Below are 15,942 nucleotides of genomic sequence, written 5' to 3' on the forward strand. Positions count from 1 at the left end.
AGAGCCACAACTGGGAATTTAGATTCATTCTGCTTTTCAGTTACCACTTACACCAGAGAATATCTGTATTGACAAGGATTAGAGTTGGATGATAAATTGGGCTAATGATCCGATGTTGCTTTTGGTGCAGTGAAGTCATTATCAAATGTTTCTGAGCAGTGTTCAATCTTCCCAATGCTGCAGACTGATCGTAGAGGTAAAACAACAGTCTGCTCCTCTCTGCAGTAACACCACCAGACAAATCAATGCAGAGCTCTTCTCGCTGTGTACCATATAAATACATCTGATGAAACAACTAGACCTACATCAAAAAAACAGTCAAATAGTAAAGACTTCATCCTGAAATAAGAGGATTAAACAAAACACTCCAATAGCAGTGTTCACCTTCAGTTCACGTCCTCATCTGTAGTCATGGGACCTTTAAAAACAGATCATGCCTCAGACTCACGCTCCTCTACTGAAACGCATGATTAAGACAGCAGCCTCGTGTGATCATGGCGGATCAGCGCTCGCAGCTCAACGAACAGGTCGGTAAGGTCTGGTTCTCCACAACAACTAAGGACTCAAACATTATATTGTATTTGTTCAGTAGCAGATGACCTTCTGTTTGTGCAGATGAGAGATCACGGTACCCAAGTGTTTTCTTATCATCGCTCCTAAGAAATGAGTGTCTGTTGTCACAGAGAGATTAGAGAGGGAGAATGATGGCGTGGATCAAAGTGTATTAGAGGATATAATTCCCTTCTTAAAAGAACACAAAGCTATATTCTATAACACAGTGTATTAGAATCAGGCAAACAGTTCAATTTCCAATAAGTCGCCGGAAAGAGCCGAGACTCGCATACTTTCCACATCACTAAAACAAAACAAATGTTATGATTTTAATAACACTATTAGCATTAGCATAGGACATATTCAATCAATCCTTATCCCAGTCTGCTGTTCCCACATGCTTCAAGAGGGCCACCATTGTTCCTGTTCCCAAGAAAGCTAAGGTAACTGCGCTAAACGACTACCGCCCCGTAGCACTCACTTCCGTCATCATGAAGTGCTTTGAAAGACTAGTCAAGGACCATATCACCTCCACCCTACCTGACACCCTAGACCCACTCCAATTTGCTTACCGCCCCAATAGGTCCACAGACGACGCAATCGCAACCACACTGCACACTGCCCTAACCCATCTGGACAAGAGGAATACCTATGTAAGAATGCTGTTTATCGACTACAACTCAGCATTTAACACCATAGTACCCTCCAAACTCGTCATCAACCTCGAGACCCTGGGTCTCGACCCCGGCCGGCCCCAGGTGGTGAGGGTAGGTAACAACATCTCCACCTAGCTGATCCTCAACACTGGGGCCCCACAAGGGTGCATTCTGAGCCCTCTCCTGTACTCCCTGTTCACCCACGACTGCATGGCATGCACACCTCCAACTCAATCATCAAGTTTGTGGACGACACTACAGTAGTAGGCTTGATTACCAACAACGACGAAACGGCCTACAAGGAGGAGGTGAAGGCCCTCGGAGTGTGGTGTCAGGAAAATAACCTCACACTCAACGTCAACAAAACAAAGGAAATTATTGTGGACTTCAGGAAACAGCAGAGGGAGCACCCCCCTATCCACATCGACGGGACAGTAGTGGAGAGGGTAGTAAGTTTTATGTTCCTTGGCGTACACATCACAGACAAACTGAACACATCACAGACAAACTGAATCCCCCATAGTAAAAAAGTCGACCTGTTCTGTATGAGAAATGAATATTCCAAACATAGTCTGGGACAGTTGTAGGATGCAATAGATCGGTCCACCCACACAGACAGCGTTGTGAAGAAGGCACAGCAGCGCCTCTTCAGCCTCCTGAGGTTGTCTGCTTGTCAAAATGTATCACTAGCCACTTTAAACAATGCCACTTAATATGTTTACATACCCTACATTACTCATCTCATATGTATATGTATATACTGTACTCTATATCATCTACTGCATCTTGCCATCTTTATGTAATACATGTATCACTAGCCACTTTGTTTATATACCCTACATTACTCATTTCATATGTATATACTGTACTCTATACCATCTACTGCATATTGCCTAAGTCGTTCTGTACCATCACTCATTCATATACCTTTATGTACATAGTCTTTATCCCTTCACACTTGTGTGTATAAGGTAGTAGTTGTGGAATTGTTAGGTTAGATTACACATTGGTTATTACTGCATTGTTGGAACAAGAAGCACAAGCATTTCGCTACACTCGCATTAACATCTGCTAACCATGTGTGTGTGACCAATAACATTTGATTTGATAGCGCATTTGTTTCCACATGGTCAGACAAGTTGTCCTGATCCTAGCCTGGCTCTACAATAGGTTATCCTAAACGGGAGTCCCTGGGGCCAATCCTCCTCTGAGTACGGAATGTAAACATGTATCTGGCACTGGCTCACATCCCTCCATGTCTGGTCACTAGTAAGTAAACAAGACTTTGGCTGCATTTACACAAGCAGCCCAATTCTGATCTTTTTTTCACTAATTGGTATTTTGACCAATCAGATCGGCTCTGGAAAAAATTTGATGTGAATAGATCTGATGTGATTGGTCAAAATACCAATTAGTGGAAAGAAAAGCTGAATTGGGCTGCCTGTGTCAACACAGCCTTCGTGTCCTGATGGACAGCAGTACTCAGGACATTACAAGTGCAGTGGGGATAGTGCAGAGGGGACACGTAAATGAAATTGGACATGATCATGGGAAGGTAGCTAGGTGAACAGACTAAATGATTGAGCAATGTATGCAAACAAACCCACGCACACAGGTATTTATTTTATTTCACCTTTATTTGACCAGTTAGGCCAGTTGAGAACAAGTTCTCATTTACAACTGCGCCCTGGCCAAGATAAAGCAAAGCAGTGCGACACAAACAACAGAGTTACACATGGAATAAACAAACGTACAGTCAATAACACAATAGAAAATTCTATATACAGTGTGAGCAAATAAGGTAAGATTTGGGAGGTAAGGCAATAAATAGGCCATGGGGTGTAGTAATTACAATTTACACTGGAATGATAGATGTGCAGAAGATGAACGTGCAAGTAGAGATACTGGGGTGCAAAGGAGAAAAAAAGAATTATTACAATATGGGGATGAGGTAGTTGGATGGGCTTTTTACAGATGGGCTATGTACAGGTGCAATGATCTGATCTGTAAGCTGCTCTGACAGCTGATGCGTAAAGTTAGTGAGGGAGATATGAGTCTCCAGCTTCAGTGATTTTTGCAATTCGTTCCTGTCATTGGCAGCAGAGAACTGGAAGGAGCCAAAGGGGGAATTGGCTTTGGGGCTGACCAGTGAAATATACCTGCTGGAGCGCGTGCTACGGGTGGGTGCTGCTATGGTGACCAGTGAGCTGAGATAAGCTGGGGCTTTATCTAGCAAAGACTTATATATGACCTGAAGCCAGTGGGTTTGGTGACGAATATGAAGTGAGGACCAGCCAACGACAGCATACAGGTCGCAGTGGTGGGTAGTATATGGTGACAAAACGGATGGCACTGTGATAGACTGCATCCAATTTGCTGAGTAGAGTGTTGGAGGCTATTTTGTAAATGACATCGCCGAAGTCAAGGATCGGTAGGATAGTCAGTTGAATGAGGGTATGTTTGGCAGCATGAGTGAAGGATGCTTTGTTCTGAAATACGAAGCCAATTCTAGATATTATTTGGGATTGGAGATGCTTAATGTGAGTCTGGAAGGAGAGTTTAGAGTCTAACCAGACACCTAGGTATTTGTAGTTGTCCACATATTCTAAGTCAGAACAGTCCAGAATAGTGATGCTAGACAGGCGGGCAGGTGCGGGCAGCGATCGGTTGAAGAGCATGCATTTAGTTTTACTTGCATTTAAGAGCAGTTGGAGGCCACAGAAGGAGTGTTGTATGGTGTTGAAGCTCGTTTGGAGATTTGTTAACACAGTGTCCAGGGCCAGAAGTACACAGAATGGTGTCGTCTGCGTAGAGGTGGATCAGAGAATCACCAGCAGCAAGAGCGACATCATTGATGTATACAGAGAAAAGAGTCGGCCCGAGAATTGAACCCTGTGGCACCCTCATAGAAACTGACAGAGGTCCGCACAACAGGTCCTCCGATTTGAAATATTGGGATTCGAAATGGTGGGTGATCTGTTAACTTGGCTTTCGAAGACCTTAGAAAGGCAGGGTAGGATAGATATCTGTAACAGTTTGGGTCTAGAGTGTCTCCCCCTTTGAAAAGTGGGATGACTGCAGCAGCTTTCCAATCTTTGTGGATCTCAGACGATACGAAAGAGAAGTTGAACAGGCTAGTAATAGGGGTTGCAACAATTGCGGCGGATCATTTTAAAAAGAGAGGGTCCAGATTGTCTAGCCCAGCTGATTTGTAGGGGTCCAAGTTTTGCAGCTCTTTCAGAACATCAGCTATCTGGATTTGGGTGAAGGAGAAATGGGGGAGGCTTGGGAAAGTTGCTGTAGGGGTGCAGAGCTGTTGGCCGGGGTTGGGGTAGCCAGGTGGAAAGCATGGCCAGCCGTAGAAAAATGCTTATTGAAATTCTCAATTATTGTGGATTTATCGGTGGTGACAGTGCTTCCTAGCCTCAGCACAGTGGGCAGCTGGGAGGAGGTGCTCTTATTCTCCATGGACTTTACAGTGTCCCAGAACTTTTTGGAGTTTGTGCTACAGGATGCACATTTCTGTTTGAAAAAGCTAGCCTTAGCTTTCCTAACTGCCTGTGTATATTGGTTCCTAACTTCCCTGAAAAGTTGCATAGCGCGGGCGCTATTCGATGTTAATGCAGTAGGCGTGCACACACACACACACCTTTAAGCATGCTATTGACAGACACAGCAGGGAAGGCCATTCTATAGAGCATTGCAGAAAAAAGAACAGAGCAGTGAGGAAAGGCTTTCACTTAAAGTTACTGCATGTGGAGACAGTGAGGGTCTCTTGCTCTCACTCTCTTCCTCCCTCTCACTCTCTCTCGCTCTGTAACCAGCTGTATGCATAAGTGCAGTGGCAGACCTGGGGAGCCCCTCACATTTTCAACAGCCTTGGTACGTGCACACTTAACACACACACACTACTGATTACCATAGTCTGATTAATCACGTCTGGGCCAATAGGAACTGCGACTAATCCTCTCTCCCTCTATTGGGCCATCCAAAACAAGGCATATCCTCATCCATTAATCTAGCAATTGCTGTAGAATGAACTAGCAGTACATTCACCATCCTGAGTTGCACCCAGATAACTGACCCCGAATCCAACACTTAATGATTTGCCAGTCAGTCCCAGTCAGATGAGCGTTGAGCTGAGTGACTGGATTAAATGTTGGCCATTACCTTCTCGTCTTTAGCGCCAGGCATGAATCAAGTGGGCCTGCATGCGGTTCTGCATCGGGCCTGGGGGCAGAGCACACCCCTCCCTCTGCAACCTCCTGTTGTAAGATGAGTCCATGTCCTGCTACAAGTAAATGTGTGTGAATTGAAGTCCGTATTAGTATATTGGAATTGTGTATTCATGGTACGTGTATAATAAATAAAGTATCATGAGATTTCCATTAAGTTGTGTTATGTTTGTTCCTTATATAATGACAAACTGGGGTGTAGGTTTAACTACTTTTAATGAACATATACTTCAGCTAGAAAACTCCATGTTTAGCCTTGCAAGGCATTCTTTAACCCTCCACCTAGCCCGCATAGCCTGCTGGGTAACGTAGTCTAAATGTTTTTAACACATAACAACACATCTTTCCTTTAAAAGAAAACTACTTTTCTATGTAACTACACGTCACATCACATTTGTTTACTCAACCTGCATAACATGCAATTTTCAATAACACACATTTCTTTCCCCAAATTATTTTCCCTTAAAAATATAATATTTTTTCAACTAAATATAGTCTGTCCAACAATACTTTATTGAGGCCGTATTTATTTTCACATAAACCAAACATTCAGTCATTCAACATTTTATTTTTTTTTTTATATATTTTTTTTCAATTCTCAATAAGCCTTTCAGGGGCTCTGACAGTCCTTTTTGGTCATTCTGCTGAAGTGCTTAATGAAACAGTTGGACAGCGTTCATTGTCAGTCAGGGTGTTCTGACTGAATTGTCCATTTATAAAAGGCATTTGACGCTTCAGCAATATCCTCCTGATGATCCTCAGTCCCTTGAGTGAATGGCTAAAGCCTTAGATCCACTCTTTTTGGACCCAGTTGTGATCCATGCTCTGTTTGGATCTCATAGGATCGCGGTGCAACTTCTCTCTGCACACACCCTTGCTGCATCCAGGTTCCTGTAGTGATGTCTTGGAGTCGTACACGATCTCCAGGTTTCAGTTCAGGTAAGTGTCTTACACTTTTATCCTGTCGCTGTTTTTGTTTGTCTTTCTGTTTTTCCTTTGCGAGTTTGACTTTGTGAGCACCTCTGGGTGTTAGCAAGTCCTCATGGATGGGTAGGTTGGTTCTGATGCGACATCCCATCAACATTTGTGCAGGTGAAAGTCCGTTCTGCAGCGGTGCACTGCGGTAGATCATCAGATTTTTTAGGAAATCCTCCTTTCCATTGTGTGCCTTTTTCATCAGACCTTTGACAATTTTGTAGTAGGGTCTGTTGGGTACTAGATGAGGCATTAGCGGCTCTGCTTGCTGCTTTGGCCTGTAGGTCAAACACAGTTCACATGAAGCAGTGGTCTGGCTGATTTCCTGGTTCATTCTTGGCCAGTACATTACTTCACGTGCTCGTTGTCTGCATTTTTCCTCACCCAAGTGGGCCTCGTGTATTTTCTGTAGCATTTCTTTGTGTAGTGTCATGGGAATGACAATCTTGTTGCCTTTGAACACTATGTCACCCACAATGGTGAGCTCTGCTCTGCACATCCAGTAATCCTGTATTCTCCTTGGACAGTTGTTTTTCTGTGCAGGCCATCCTATTAGTGTTGTTTCTTTCAACTCTGTCATTTATTGGTCAGCTGCGGTCTCTCTTTTGATCTGCTCCATTCTCTCAGAAGACACAGGAAGTGATGCTACGATCATGTCGACGTAGGCCTGAATCTCAGTGTTTTTCTGTGTGTCGAAGCTCTCCTTCTTGTCGACTGCTCAAGAAAGAGTGTCGGCGGCGAACATTAACTTTCCCGGGGTATAAATCATCTTCACATCATACTTTTGCAGTCTGATCAACATTCTCTGGATTCTCATTGGACAATCACTCAGTGGCTTAGACATGATTGACACCAATGGTTTGTCGTCGGTTTCTACTTCGAAGTCTCGTCCGTAGACGTATTGGGGAAACCTTTCGCAAGCGTATGTGCTTGCCAGTAGGTCTTTCTCTATTTGTGCATACCTTGTCTCTGCGCCTGTCAAGGCTCTGGACGCATAAGCGACGGGTTGCCATGTGTTGTCATGCTGTTGCAGAAGAACTGCTCCCAGGCCAAACTGTGACGCGTCTGCAGAAATCCTTGTGCTTTTCTCTGGATCATAGAACCTGAGCACTGGCTCTTCTGTGATTGTCTTCTTTAGGTTTTTGAAGCAGTTTTCCTATTCATGGGACCATTCCCATTCATTTTTCTGTTCCAGAATACATCTGAGTGGAGCGGACTGTGCTGACAGTTGAGGTATGAACTTTGCAAGGTAGGTGATCATGTCCATGAAGCGTCTCACATTGTCCTTGGTCTTCGGGCGCTCCATGTTGTTGATGGCTAATGTTTTCCTCGGGTCTGGTTTGACTCCGTCCTCAGAAAGTACATCTCCCACGAAGGTAAGTGTTTTCACACCAAACTCGCATTTGTCCTTTTAGGTTGACTTTCCGTGTCAGGTCCAGCACTTGTCTCACTCTCGCATCGTGTTCTTCTTTTGTCGACCCCCAGACGATGATGTCATCCATCATAGTCTCCACTCCTGGAATGCGCTCGAAGATCATGTGGATTGTCTTGTGGTAGACCTCTGGCGCTGAGAGAATCCCATATGAAATCTGTACCTGCCCTCAGGTGTGTTGAATGTGCATAGACTTGAGCTTGCATCATCTAGCTTCATTTGCCAGAATCCTGATGAGGCATCAAACTTACTGAACCACTTTGCTTCAGCAAACTGCGACAGTATCTCTTCTCTGGTTGGCAACTTGAAATGCTCTCTCTTGATTGCTTTGTTGAGATCTCACAGGTCTGGACATATCCTGAGATTGCCGTTCTTTTTCACCACAATAACTAGTGAGCTTACCCAGTCTGTAGGTTCTTCCATTTTTGGATTGAACACAAGCAGGCTTTGCACTGAGCCCTGGCTTTGGAGGGGGAGGTTAGTGGTAAATCAGGTCAGTGATATCTCGGATACTGACAGATCACTCACTCATAGATATGGCCAGTCGTAACAACTCGAGACTTCAAGTTGAAGATGTATACTCCATCATAGTACCACCACAGACTAAGGTATGCAGTGTTGCGGTGCCCCTGAATAGGACTCAGTAATAACTGTTGCAGCACAGCCAAACACAATGGATACATACCAAATGGCACCCTAATCCCTATACGGTGTCCTAATTTGGAACAGGGCCTGTCAAAAGTAGTACACTATATAGGGAATAGGGTGCCATTTGGGATGTACCGTACAGTGTGCTTCTACATCGCTTTCTGTTTGGGGTTTTTGGCTGGGGGGTTTTGGCTGCCGATGTAAAAAATGGCTTTATAAAATAAGATTGATTGACTAACAGCCTTTTCACAGCTTACCGTAAGCAGAAAATTAAACTCACTTGTATTCACTGCAGGTGGTTTCGTTCATTAGTGGCTTATGGTGTGGAACCAGAGGTGTGTTGTGTTTAGGGAGGAAGAGGAAGAGCAATAGGACAGAGTTGCTGAAATGCAGAGAGTTGATGGTGTCTCCAGTGAATCAACAGCTTTGACAAGGGGCTGTCATCACCTGCTAGTGTCGCAACATTCAGCAGTAGAAATGTTAGACCATTCTTACTCTCGTCTCCCACTGATGAGACCGAGCTAGAGCAAGAGCGAGTGAGAGCGAACGAGACAGGAAGCACTTCATCAGTGTAGCAACTCCACCCAGCCAGCGACCCACTTATAGATCTGTCCCTACTTCAACCACAGCTCACATGATCCCAGAGGTGGAAATGAGTGTGGACACAAAACGTACACACACTGCTGACAGATGTCCAGGAAAAGTTGAGTGGCTGTTGTATCCCGGTGGAAACACCTGCAGAACCTGCATCTCCTCCTGACAGCTAGAAGCCTATTCCCAGCTCTTATCCAATTCACAAAGTTAACCTCTCTCTATCCATCTGTCTCCCTCTCCCCATGTCTCTTTTTTAGATTCGCTCTCTTTTGTTTTCTCAATCTCTCGTTCTACATCTCCTGCTCCACTCACCTCTATCAGATTGCTCTATTTAGCCTGACAAAACAGAAACCTTTCTCGCCATCAGTCCTTCGCAAAACCATTCTCAAATTGAAACTCCAATCCTTAGGGTGCATCTAGATTCACAACACAGCTCGTTTCATTAACACAGCCTGTGGAGAATTCCACTATGGAGAGTGCTGCAGCAAAGCTGAGACCGCTAGCTATGTCACGTCTCCTTAATGTTGCTTCGTGGCCTCGTCTGTAGGCTCCACACACACACACCCCTAAGCCCCAAAACTTGATCGGAGTTAAAGAGGCAGGCCTAGAGCCTCCACCTCCAATGGGAGGGCAGTACTCACCAGTGGGCGTGGAGAAGAAGGGGAGCAGGCCATGTTTCTCTAACTGTTTATTTTGCAGGATTCCCCAAGCACTCCCCCAGCTGCCCAACTAAGCCAGAGGAAAGGACTGCAGCACACACATACACAGCCTTGTCTGTCTACCAAGGCTGTCTCACTAGGTCTCTTTGCCTACCCACCCCCCAACTACACTCCAAGTGTCAGCTACAGGTCATATCCTCCACATATCCTCCAACCATTTCCCTATTCTCGTTCATTCCGCCTTCCTCCTCCTCTCACTTCAAGAAACCAGCGTGGGAAGCAGGGGAGGGAGAGTGAAATGAATCCACACTGCATGTCTTAAATATGGCTCCTTATCCAGCTTTCTCTGCCACTCATGGGCTGCATCCCAAATGGCACCCTATTCCCTATAGAGTGCACTACTTTTGACCAGGGCCCATAGGGAATAGGGTGCCATTTGGATGGCATACCTGTGTGAACTACATAAATCGTCCAGTGTGTGTGTGTAATATTACACATCCAAAACACCTTTATGGAAGCTATTGCAGCTAGCTGAAACGTTCTCTATATTGTGGTTAGTGGTATATCAAATCACTTGGAAGCTGCATTTGCTGTGTGTAGGTTTTCTTCCTTTGTTCTAAGTGTATACATCTGGCACCCTTTTCCCTCTATAGTGCACTACTTTTGACCAGAGCCCATAGACAGGGGCCATTTGGGACGCGGCCATACTGTGTGCGCCAGTGCAGAAATGATCTGAAGGCTAAAGGGAGAGAGGGATAAGTGAATTAAAGATGCTGGGTGAAAACAACCTGGTCGTTGATGAATGGGATCTGTAAAGTGTGTGTGTCCGTCCTTTAGAGTCAGCCCCTCTGCGACTCCACACAGCCCAGGAATAATAAATGAGCTGTACCATTCCTCATGTCTGGCAGCCTTCCACCTGCTGCTGAGGTAATACTGTAGACGCCAGCGTGACACACAGAGGTGAGACATATCAGGGAGGTCATTAAAGGCCTCAACCACAACAGCAATATCCCAGTGGGCAATATTAGCTAGTTGAAGCAACGTCATGCTGACCTCTTATTTGTTACGTCATGGCCAGCCAGGGTGGATACTGAAAGAAATGGGACGTTTTTTGACACAAGTATTTTTAATGACCAGAAAAAAGAATAAAAATCTCAGTGGGAGGTAGAGGACTGAATGACTATGTTTTTGCCTGATGGGAGGCGTGGGGGAGACACTTCCATAGTCCTCAGTAGGTTTAGCTCGGTCATGCGTTCAGAGTCTGAGTCAAAGGGCTTAGAGTGTATACAGGGTTACGGTACACTAGGGTAGCTGCCTGTTCTGGCTGGACAGCCACTGTGAACTAGTGTACTTCAGTGTACTAGGTAGGGCACTGACTCTAGGGAGCGTTAACTGAAACAGAGGAGGAAACATCATACAAGCCTCTTCGGATTGGTTCTGTCTCCAGGTACACTAGGACAAAGGGGAACAGAGAGAAGAATCCCATTGTGAATTAACGGGTGTCACGAGGACACAGGCTGGGTTGTGACACACACACACACACACCCCTCCAGCAGCCCACTGTCTGGGTCCCATGGGACCCTCTCAACACCAGAGAGAAAGAGGGACATGAATCCTAAATCAAAGGGCATCAAGTTCCTTCCGGGATGAAGGAGGGCATAGGGGACGTGGAGGGCATAAGGTCTGCATAACGGCCCAATACATGGGCCGACCAGCAAGGAAATTGAGAACAATTTCAGAAATCACGGGCAACGCAAATTGCAAAATAGCACACCATGCACTGCCAATGCAACGCTGTCCAAAACATAAACTGGACAAAATTCTTCTCAGTCCAAAATGCTGCTCTTTGTGTCTCAGAAAAATATCCCATCTAGAAATGTGACAGTGATTCAGCCAATTCCATTCCTTCAGCCTACGGTCCAACTTGAGTCCATGCCATCAGCAGTGTGCCACAATAATACTTGTGGGAGAGGGAGAGGAAACAGTGACACTAAATAAAACACACACTAATTCACAGCACAGCGGTACAGTATGTATGCCTTGAGATACAAAACACACCCCAGTTAGTGGACCCATCTAAAGCACATGCTATTAGCTCAGTTGCTACTCTCCAAATGGCCATAGCAGAGAATCAGAAGAGAGAGTGGTGAAGGAAAGACAACTGAATAGCACTGCAAGGCTTTAAAACTGTACATACACGTGTTCCTTCAAACACTGACTTATCAACCCAAATATGACTGTGCAACAAACCCTAAGCCGATTTTTAGGGGTGTAATAATGTAGTGTCTCTGTTGCAAGTACACGCCAGTCTGGCAGAGTCGTGTCTGAGGGAAGGAGGCCCCAACAAGTAAAGCCTGTTCAGCTGAGAGCTGTGAGTCACACTGGCTTGTCAAACTCCACCAAGGACAGGAGGAAAAACGAGAACCTGGAACTGTGTGTGTGTTCATAGGTAGGGGATGTGGAGGAGATCTTTCCTGAACACTCCAGAGTGGCAGTGGGAGAGAATCTGAAAATCTCAACTGCCGTCAAAAACAAAGCAGCCTGCCAGCAACAGGAGGAGGACAAATATCAAGTGTTTCCATAAAGCGCGGTGGCTTTGAAAAATCCAACTTACTTGATGAAGCAGCGGGCTCCTTCGAACGTATATCCCTCCTCCCATCCCGTTGGTAAATCTATGCGGGAAAGAGAAGGGGCATGGGGGGGGGGGGTAATGAATAGGCTACGAGACAAATACATCGCAACACACACAAGCGGCTGATACGAGCAGAGATCTGCGCGTGACCGAAAATACCGTTCCCCTTACGCAATATATACAGCCTACCGATATGCTATCCATTAATGACATAGCCTAGTAAAGATGATCGAATAGCCTCGTCGTCATTTCTATTCGTATCCGTCATTCAACATATTGTATTGATAGGCGTGAGATTGTAAAAACCTGCTTCCTGGGCATTGACAGTGTGAGGATCTATGCATTCCGCGCACGATGTCTTCTCTCTAATGCAATGGATATGGAATGGTAACAATAACATCCTTATCCGAAGTCATGTTCACAGCAATACAAGCATTTGTTGCATTCAACATTTGTAGCGAGTTACGCATCAATGTTTCATGTTATCATTTTATCAACAGCTGTTGTTACAATGGTTACAAAATAACTGCCCAGTTCCCACGCTACGGGCTTAAGCCTTACAGTTTAGTCTACAACCATGGCAAGTTGCAAACAATAATGTAAAAAAAGAAACTAAATTAACTAACTTCTTTGTTTATGAATGTGAATGCCTACGTGACAGAACTTTCAACAACTCTGTCGCAATGCCTAGGTGACATTAATTGGCGGCTCAACTTGATGGTCTGAGCGCAGAGGAGAGAAAGACAGGCGGCTGTTGCTTGCGGCAGGGAGTCTTCGCTCAACGTTTCTCGGTGGTTTCTGAAACCATTTCAAACCGAGACTCTTGCCGTATATAACGATTGGAAGAGGTCGATGCGAACCGTTTTTACCTGGGGTTGTTCTGTGCCCCGTTATGACAGCCTCTCCGGTGACGGGATGAAGCCAGGTCGTACTCTTGGCTTCTTCACTGTTGGGTAAGAAACGGGGAGAAGGTGAACACGCAAATAACACAGACATAAACAAACGCGTCGAAACAAAGCCAATACACTTCCATGCGCCGTATCCTGAGAATATTTACTTGATGAAGAATATCCTTCCGTCCCGAGTAACCCCATAACTCCAAGAAGAAGGAAGGCAGGAGAGCCAGTCTGGGTTTAGATCCGCCGCCATGTCTAGCAGAGGACGGAGACTGGAGTGCGCGTATCCGTGCCGTGGGCGCGTACTCGGAAACCCTAAGCAACTGGGCGCGGGGAACCTCTGTGGGGCGGGAGCGTGCTTGCATGGTAGAGAGGTCTCCAGTTTTCACCTTGTTTTCAAAACTTTTATTGAAACAAATTATGTTTTGTACGTGCATACTAAGGAGCATAAACACTAGCATACAATAGCCTAGAGCAAGCCTATGATTCAAAAAAATATCCCACCTCAGTTATTTACATGCTAAAGATGTGAAATTCAATTTCTCATGTCACAATTAATTAGATATGGCATTGAGTAATATATAAATTCGTACATTATGTCCTTGTAGCCTGGGGCTACTGTATTCACCAATAGAATACTCATCCTGCGAGTGTGTTAAACCTTACATGGATGGTTCGTCTGTACTGTTCCCGTATTATCACACATGCCCTCCCAGGTCAACCTTGTACCTCACTGCATGGTTCAGCTGTCTATAAATCCTTCTCCCTCCCCCTCCTTAGCCCTCCCCTCACCTCCTCTCTATAGGTCAGACAGAGCAGAGGGTCCCGAGTAGATTGGATGCATGTGTGTGTGAATGGGTGCATGTATGCGAGTGTAGAAGTGCAAGTGTGTGTATGCATGAGTGGTTGCGTGCACATTATGCGTGTGTGTGTCATACACGAAAATATGGTGAAAACACAATGCAGACAGGTTAGCCAGGATGCCAACACCACACATAGGAGATTAAACTGTCAAAAAATAACTGCATGAATGAAAACATGAAAATAAGAATGTCCATTGTCCAAGCCAACGCCAAACGATTTTACCAACTAGATACTGATCTAGGGTCAGTTTGCTGTTCCACCTCCATAATGGTTAAGGCTAGGATTTGGGGAGGGTAAGCTGATCCTGGATATGTTGTCTGAGAAGGGGAACGTCTACCCACCCCTCAGGCCCCCTGGCCTTGTGAACTCACCACTAAATTCATCCAATTAGTAATCCTAATGTCCAAGGGGGTTTAGCAGATTAGTGTAGATCTGTGTGTCAGAGGAGACTGTTATAAGACCTTCTAGGTTGGAGTCAAAACATATCTGTTGAGTAACTTGTACAACAGCATATAGTTTAATAACTACTGGGACTAACTTATTAAAAACAAACTGTTTAGCACATCAAATGAAAACAATATTTGCTTAAGTACAGTGATTTGCACAGTAATAAATGCGAATCATCCAATGAATACATGGACTAATAATGTATGATGTAAAAGGTAAATCATGTAAATAAATACATTGACTAGCTAGTAACTACAGCTATATGTAAATCATGTATCTCCCAGTGTGTTTAACATTCCAGTGTAGATATGGCAGTGGGACAGGAGGATGGAATGCAATGCTGCTGGTGATTACCTTCTCCTCTCCCCTGGGTATCACAGGTAGCGAGATGTTAGACTACACCAGACACCAGAGCCAAGCAAGGCTGGGGCTATATGGGGATCTGCTGGAGGGAGTGAGGGAGGGAGCCACAAAACAAACATGATGAAAACGTTTCAAGCGCTGCTCTGGTTTCTGTCAACGGTCATTAGTACGGAAATGTAGCACAGGCTGTACGGTGTGTATGTGTGTGTAGGGGAGGGGTTTTGTTTGAGTGTGTGTGTGACACGTACTTATGTGCGAGGGTGCCTGTGGCCTTGGATGTGGTCACTGTTTACAATATTCTGTTTGACTGTGACTAAGACACTTTTGCTGTGGAGCTTTAGACCAGAGGCTTGGAGGCTTCGTCAAATGCCCATCAGATAAGGCCATGTCTTGCAGATAATTCTGGCTTGCCTACGACTTACTAAAACAGCATACTGAGCACTACTCGTGCTACGTACTATTTAGAATGTACTGTTTAGTAAAAGGTATGTTGGAAGCATCCTGAGAAGGTGTCATCAAATGCGCAATAGCGCTTGTTCCCCACCCTTTGTACATTTTTGTAGAGCACATCCCCTATTCTGATTATCAGCCATTGTCGAACACAGGTAGGAGTGAAAAGCAGATTCTCTTCCTCAATAGTTTGCAACAAATTCTACTAGATGAAAAGCCAAAATGAGTATGACATCCTGGAATTAATTTCACATACTATAAAATTGTATATTTTTTCGGTTCCTGAAAAATCCTACTATTTAGAATTCAAGTATGGTTATTCAGACATGGCCTCCGTCTAAAATCACTCTGAGAACAGATAGGGCCTTTCTCCAGGACCCATTCTGACTAACTATTCAGGGACTGTGTCCCAAATGACAATGGTCCCTATATAGTGTACTACTTTTGCCTAGATCCCTATGGGCCCTGGTCTAAAGAAGTGTAATATAAAGGGAATTGGGTGCAATTTAAGATGCAGCAAAGGTTTCCATCAAACTTCC

The 15,942-nt window shown here is 44.9% G+C and overlaps 2 protein-coding genes across 18 annotated transcripts in view; one reads left to right on the forward strand and one right to left on the reverse strand.

Moving 5' to 3' along the window:
* LOC110490288 (pleckstrin homology domain-containing family A member 5) overlaps positions 1-13,606 on the reverse strand; it is a 178,283-nt gene extending 164,677 nt beyond the window's left edge. For 15 of the 16 annotated variants that reach the window (XR_016486767.1, XR_016486768.1, XR_016486766.1 and 12 more), the window contains exons 1-3: positions 13,441-13,606; positions 13,253-13,329; positions 12,366-12,423 (exon numbers count right to left, since the gene is read on the reverse strand). Coding sequence is in view for 12 of the 16 variants with exons in the window: in XM_090200406.1 (XP_090056532.1) it covers positions 12,366-12,423; positions 13,253-13,329; positions 13,441-13,532 (227 nt within the window). In the remaining 4 variants the exon portion in view is untranslated. The remainder of the gene's footprint in view (positions 1-12,365; positions 12,424-13,252; positions 13,330-13,440) is intronic. The other variant, XM_036944580.2, reaches the window with a different exon arrangement.
* The window catches only part of LOC110490848 (paired mesoderm homeobox protein 2A-like), a 310,954-nt gene that overhangs the window by 137,661 nt on the left and 157,351 nt on the right, over positions 1-15,942 (forward strand). The window lies entirely within an intron of this gene.

The sequence above is a fragment of the Oncorhynchus mykiss genome, chromosome 15 (assembly GCF_057628025.1).
Source record: "Oncorhynchus mykiss isolate SJ-2025 chromosome 15, ASM5762802v1, whole genome shotgun sequence".
NCBI classification, from domain to species: domain Eukaryota; kingdom Metazoa; phylum Chordata; class Actinopteri; order Salmoniformes; family Salmonidae; genus Oncorhynchus; species Oncorhynchus mykiss.